Source organism: Arachis duranensis, chromosome 3 (assembly GCF_000817695.3).
Source record: "Arachis duranensis cultivar V14167 chromosome 3, aradu.V14167.gnm2.J7QH, whole genome shotgun sequence".
Taxonomy (NCBI): Eukaryota; Viridiplantae; Streptophyta; class Magnoliopsida; order Fabales; family Fabaceae; genus Arachis; species Arachis duranensis.
This window is the reverse complement of record NC_029774.3, coordinates 67,436,976-67,443,648: the sequence shown is the minus strand read 5'-3', so window position 1 is coordinate 67,443,648 and position 6,673 is coordinate 67,436,976. Positions and strand designations below refer to the sequence as shown.

At 38.7% G+C, this 6,673-nt stretch overlaps 1 protein-coding gene across 1 annotated transcript; it reads right to left on the bottom strand.

Annotated features, from left to right (window-relative positions):
- Positions 1-4,270: 4,270 nt before the first annotated feature.
- Positions 4,271-5,100, bottom strand: LOC107479397 (uncharacterized). The gene is made up of 2 exons (XM_016099535.1): positions 5,009-5,100; positions 4,271-4,922 (listed from the first exon to the last, which is right to left on the bottom strand). The coding sequence occupies exons 1-2, from the start codon at positions 5,098-5,100 to the stop codon at positions 4,271-4,273; spliced, it is 744 nt and encodes a 247-aa protein (XP_015955021.1).
- Positions 5,101-6,673: the final 1,573 nt, after the last annotated feature.

The window sequence follows — 6,673 nt, the reverse complement described above, 5'->3', positions numbered from 1 at the left end:
TAATATTTTAAAATTATTAATTTTTTTAAAAATATTTTTTTATTTTGTTATTCATCTGATTTTGCTACACCCGTACTGTTGACTTTTTTTGCAACACTTTGATGTGTGGAAAATGATCCAACACAAAACTCAGCGGCAAGTGTACCGGGTCGCATCAAGTAATAATAACTCACATGAGTGAGGTCGATCCTACAGGGATTGAAGGATTGAGCAATTTTAGTTAGGTGGTTGATTCAGTCAAGCAAACAAGTGTTGATTTGAGTGATTTGTATTCAACAGAAGCTAAATTGCATGAAATTTAAAGTGCAAGAAAGCAAAAGAGCTGAATCTTAAGGTGCAAGTAATGTAAATGACTAAAAGTTAAATTGCAAGAAATGTAAATAGCTGAAGCTTAGAGTGCAAGAAATGTAAATTGCTTGAAGAGTAAAGGGATTTCGGGAGCTGGGATGCATAATTTAATAAGAGAACTCAAAGTGCAATCAATCAGAGAAAATAAAATGAAATAAGTTGCAGCAGATCTCAAACAGAAAAGTAAAATTGCTTGAAGAAGCAAAACATAAATGAAACTCAACTTAATTATGAAATCTAAAAAGAAAAGTGAGGATCTCAGGGGGGCAATGAGACTAGAAAACAAGTCTAGAACTCAATTCCTTCCTTGATCCAACAGAGAACAATTTGCAAAAGAAAAGAAAGATGAAAACATCAGATGAACTTCAAATCTAAATCTCAATTCACTGAATTATGCAGAAAATAAACTAAGAGAAATCTCAGATCAAGAATAAAACAGAATTTCTTCAATCTCAATCCAAGATTCAAAACAAAGAGAAATAGTGCAGAAGTAAGAACAAAGAGGAAGAGAACTTAATTACCAATCCCAATTCCTAAATTCTCAACTGAAAAGTAAAAGAGAGCTAAAACTAAAATATAAAAGAAGGTTCCAAAGTGACAGTAAAAAAAAGGTAAAAGTCTTCTACAAATCAAACTAACTCCTATTTATATACTTTCTATTTTTGATCTTTGAACCTTGAATTGAGATTTTGACCTTGATGGAATTGGGTTGATGATCGCTTCAATTAGTTGCCCTTGGTGTTGAGAAGAGATCTGTCCAAAGTTTGAATACTGATGCTCCAAGTTTGAGTCAACGTTTAAGGGCCAACGTTGACTCAAACGCCATTTTGAATCAGATCAGCAAAAACTAGAAAGGTTTGCTGTCATTGGCGTTTTACTCAACATTGGAGGGCCAACGTCAGCGAATCCACGCGTACGCGTACCGCGCGCTTAAGCGCTTATTGCTTTTTTGTATCCGCGTGTGCGCAGCATTGACGCGTGCGCGTCGATTCCAATTTTTCCAATCTCATTACTGGGCTGAGCATCGCGGACGTTGGAGGTAGCGTTTGAGGTATCGTTGGACCTCCAACGTTCAGTTGTGGCGCGTACGCGCACCGTACGCTTCCACGCGGATACCAAAATTTGCTGCTTTTGCGCATACGCGGTATGTACGCGCGCGCGCAACTCAAAATTCCTTCAGCCCCAGAATTGATCATTTCCTCCTTACATTGGGGTTAACGTTGGATCCCCAACGCCACCTCCAACATGAGCATCAACCTTGTTTACAATGTTTGAGGCAACGTTGGTGGTCCAACTTGGCCACCAACGTTGCTTCCTCTTCATCCTTCCCATGCTCTTTCTTCAGCCGTCCTCCATACCTTCCTTCAACCTTCCTCCATGCCTTTCTTCACCTATCATCAACCAATAAATGCATCAAAGCCTTGCTAAAGTCATGAGAATTCTTATCATTCTTAACACACAAGTAATTATAATTCTCATGAAATTGCATCATATTAATCATAATTGGATGAATCTAGGTATGCATGAATTTTTACCCAAATGACTTACTTATGGCTCAAGAAGGTGCATAAAACCTATCAAAAATTAAGAAAAAGGCTAGTAAAACTAGCCTAAGATGCCCTAGCATCACAACACCAAACTTAAATCTTGCTTGTCCCCAAGCAAGTACTGAATTATTAAGAAGAAATACTGAAATAGAAGGGGATGTTCATACCTGCAAAGCATTATTAGTAGCTCATGGGGTTTTATGCAGACAATGCAACAACTCACTTCTTATGGATCTTTAGGCATAGAATGTCTCCTTCAAGCATCAATTAACACACGGCTATGACCTCTTATTATTACTTATCCTTGGTAATTACTTTTCTTCATTTTCTTTTCCTGTAAGCTTTAGCTCAGTGTCATGTGTGCAGCAATTTCTCAACTTATTTGTGCTTAACACATTATTCACCATAGACACTTGGCTCACATTTCTTCTTAGAACATTGATGCCCAGCACCTCTTTGGGTTACTAAATGTCTTGCAACTAGGTTGCTCTTGATAATGGATTTTTGGTTGATAATCCCGGGTAAGTTAACCCAAGTTACCAAGTGTTAAAACACTCCATAGAACCTAATCATCCAAGCAGATCCTAGTACAAAGACACCACATGCATATGTCCTAAGGTTCAAGCTATTGGTGTCTAGCTTTATTCTTTCTTTCTTTTGTTTTTGCTGCCACTCTTGGCTTTTCTTTTTTTCTATTTATTTTTCTTTCAACCAAGGATTTTTATTTGCTAAGATTCATAGACAGTAGGCTAATTTTCACTTAAAAAGGGAACAATCTATCCTTTTATTTTATGAGTGAGCTACCACACAATCAAATATTTATGCCACCACTTACTATTATTCTACTTCTTGCTAACAAGGAACTATCCCACCTCTTGTTCAAACATTTCTTTTATTTAATTGAAAAGATTCAGGGGACAAGACAAGCATTCAATCAAGTGAAAGTGAAAGCACATAAGCACACACTTAGGCTAGCATACTTATTACAAAATTAAACAAACAAGATGCAAAACTACTGAACTAACAGTTACTGTTAAGATGGGCACATTCAAACTTCCAATTTAGAGCATTTCAATGCTGATGGAATTAAGTGACAATACAACCTATTGGTGGCTTCTTCTTCTTACTCTCAGCTGATGGTGTGTAGCCCTTCCAAGAGAGTGATTGAATTCCTGCAAAGTTAATGGAAGTTGCTTGTTTCTCAAGCCCTTAGGTAACTGGTTAGTGTGCAAGATTTTCTTGTAGGCGTTTGAACTTACTTTGGTGTGTGAACACCAAACTTAGTCCCTTGCCACGTTTCTCATGCATCAAAGCAACCATATGTGAAATCCTCGTATCTTTGCTAAAGATAATAAAACTAAAGACTAGAAATCAGATACTGGTTAAGTAGCTTCTCTGATTGCTTGGAGCTAGCAACTCTTTTTGCAAAAAGTGAGAATGTGCTTTTAAATGAGATTTTGGTGGAACACCAAACCTAGAATCCTTCATTCTCCTTTAAATTGTTTTGGTGTGCAACACCAAACTTAGCTCCTTTCAATACAGGTGAATCTACTTAACCTTTTTATTGAACTAGCTATGAAAAGAGAACTACCTCAGGTTGGGTTGCCTGCCAACAAGCACTCTTTTATTATCATTAGCTTGACACTGGGCCCTTATTAGGGTGGTTGATGATTGTAGTTCCTCAATTTGTCTCCTCTCACTGTGAGCTTCCTTCCAGTGTCTTGATGTTCAATTTCTGCATGTTCCAGTGAGAGTATCTTGCTGATAGTGTAGTAATCATCAGATTGTTGATTTGTCCCCAACTGCTGGTAAATCAGTTGTACTTTATCTCCCTTTGAGAATCCTTCAGTCGAAATCTTTTTATTTTTCCACCCTTTTGGAGCCTTTTTCTTACTCTTCTTTCCCTTTTTTGATAATCCTCTTACTTTGATAATGGGCTGTAATTTGGGATCCATTTTCTTAGTGGTTAATGCCTCACTTTCTTCTTGCTTTCTCTTATCAGTCTTTAGAGCCTCATTCTCCTTTTGTCCTGCTTTGCTGTTTGTCTCTTGCTATGGGAGAGAGTTAATGAGTGTCTCTTTGGTTTCTTCCTTCCACTGCAAGTTTTCTTTGTCAACCTCCATGCATTTTCCCTTTTCATTATTATTCTGTGCTTCTGGAAAGACATTCAGAGTAATGCTTTCATCATTTATCCTTAGGGTCAGCTCTCCTTGTTCAACATCTATGATGATCCTTGCTGTGGCCAAGAAGGGTTTTCCCAAGATAATAGAGTCACTCCCTTCTTCTCCTAGATCCAGGATCACAAAGTCTGCTGGGAATATGAATGTCCCTACTTGGACCAGGAGATTTTCAGTCACTCCTCTGGGAAATACCAATTATTTGTCCACAAGCTCTAGTGACATTTGTGTGGGCTTTACCTCCTCTATGCATAGCCTTCTCATCATAAAATAGGGAATTAGATTGATGCTTGCTCCTAAGTCACATAGTGCCTTATCAATGGTTAGACTACCAATGGTGCAAGGCAAGAAGAAGCTCCCAGGATCCTTGAGCTTTGGTGGGATACCCCTTTGAATCACATCACTGGATTCTTCAGTGAGCATAATGGTTTCCTTCTCATGCCAACTTCTCTTTTTATTAATAAGCTCTTTCAAGAACTTTGCATATAGAGGCATCTGTTCTAATGCTTCAGCCAGGGGGATATTAATCTCCAACATCTTGAAGACTTCAAAGAATTTGGGGAAGTGTTGATCCTTGGTTTCCTTGTTGAACCTTTGGGAATATGGCAACAGAGGTGTGTGAGCCTTCACTCCTTGCCTTTGTTCTTGAGATGGTTCCTCTATTACTTGCTTCCCTTTCCTTAAATTTTGTGGCTGGTCATCTTTCTCTTTAAGCTTCTCTTGAGCCTCCTTGTTGAGTGCAGCTTTATCCTCTTCTTCGTTGCTGGCTTCCCTTTTCTCAGCTGGTCTTTTGTCATTCTCCGTAGGCTTTTTGTTGGCTTCTTTGTTATTCACCAATATCCTTCCACTCCTTAATTGAATAGCTTTGCATTCCTCTTTAGGATTCAGATGGTGTCACTTAGGAGTGAACTTGTTGGCCTTTCAATCACAACTTGCTTGGACTGTTGTCCAATTTGTCTTTCTAAGTTTCTCATTGAGGCTTCATGATTCTTGCTTATTAGTTCCTGCTGCTTCATCATCTTTTCCATGAGTATCTCCAGGTTGGAGATTCTTTGAGTATCTTGTGGTATCTGTGGCTGATTGTGAGATGTTGAGGGTGGATGATAATTATGTTGGTTGGTGATTTGGTTATTGGATGGATAATGGTTGGAATTGGGGTAATTATTTTGGGGTTTTCTATATGTATTTTGGTTATTGTTTTGCTGGTTGTGGTTCTAGTTGTTTCTTGAGTTGTTATGGTTTGAATTTCTTTGCCATGGCTGCTGGTTTTGATTTTGGCTATCTCCCCATTTGAGATTTGGGTGGTTCTTCCCGGAGGGGTTGTAGGTGTCACCATAAACTTCATTTGATCCAGAACCTTGGTTGTGCACATATTGAACATGTTCCTGCTGTTGATCCTCTTGGTTTTCTTCATTTGATCCCTATCCAGTTGGTGGTTGGCTTGTGACATTCACTAATGCAACTTGCAGGCTATCAATCTTCTTAGCCATTTGTTCAAATTGTTGCTGAATTTGTTGTTGCATCATCTTGTTTTGAGCTAGGATAGAATCTACTCCTTCCAACTCTAGCACTCCTTTCCTTTGTGATGGTTGGCGTTGTCTTTGATGAGCAAAGAAGTATTGATTGTTTGCCACCATATCAATAAGGTTTTAGGCCTCCTCTGTAGTCTTCATCAATTGTAAGGAGCCTCCTGCTGAGTGATCTAGTACTTTTTTGAGCCTTCAGAGTTAGTCCTTCATAGAAGTTTTGAAGCTTATCCTATTCGTTGAACATGTCTGGTGGACACTTTCTGATCAAGGTCTTGTATCTCTCCCAAGCCCCATAGAATGACTCTCTATCCATCTGAGTGAATGTTTGGACCTCTGTTTTAAGTCTAATGATCCTTTGAGGAGGATAGAACTTGGCTAAGAACTTGTTCACTAGATCTTCCCAATTGTTGATGCTATCTCTTGGAAATGACTCCAACCATTGAGTAGCTTTGTCTCTCAGGGAAAATGGAAATAGCAACAGCTTGTATATTCCAGGATGTACACCATTGGTTTTGACAGTATCATAAATCCTTAGAATAGTGGATAAGTGTTGGTTTGGATCTTCAAGTGGCCCTCTTCCATAGGAACAATTGTTTTGTACCAAAGTGATGAGCTGTGGCTTCAATTCAAAGTTATTTGCATTGACATTTAGGGTAAGGATGCTACTCCCACAATGCCTTGGATTAGCAAACGTGTAAGAAGCCAAGACTCTCCTCTGTGGTTGACCCTTGTTGTTGGCCACTCCTACTGGTGGATTTGTTGGATTTTCCTCCATTTCTTGGTACTCCTCTTCTGAAGTTTCTTCACCAATGACTCCCTTTCCTCTGGCTTCTCTTCTTATTCTCCTGAGAGTTTTTTCGACAGCCTCACAGAAAGTAGGGGTCTCTCTCCTTGCTTCTGTCATACAAACAAAACACAAGAAACTCACAAAACTAGAAAAACTAGGAACACTGCACTCTATTGCTAGAGTGAGGTTAGAGTTAGCTTAAGCAAAGATTCAAACAGTTAGTGTGTTAGAAAAAAATAAAGAAAAAAATGCTTAATCTAAACCACCACCTTACTTGATCATTGT

Coding starts and splice junctions, on each gene's coding strand:
- LOC107479397 (XM_016099535.1), bottom strand. CDS start 5,100: ATGGAAAAGATGATGAAGCAGCAGGAACTAATAAGCAAGAATCATGAA. Junction 4,923..5,008: donor CAAATTGGACAACAGTCCAA/GCAAGTTGTGAT, acceptor TATTCAATTAAG/GAGTGGAAGGATATTGGTGA.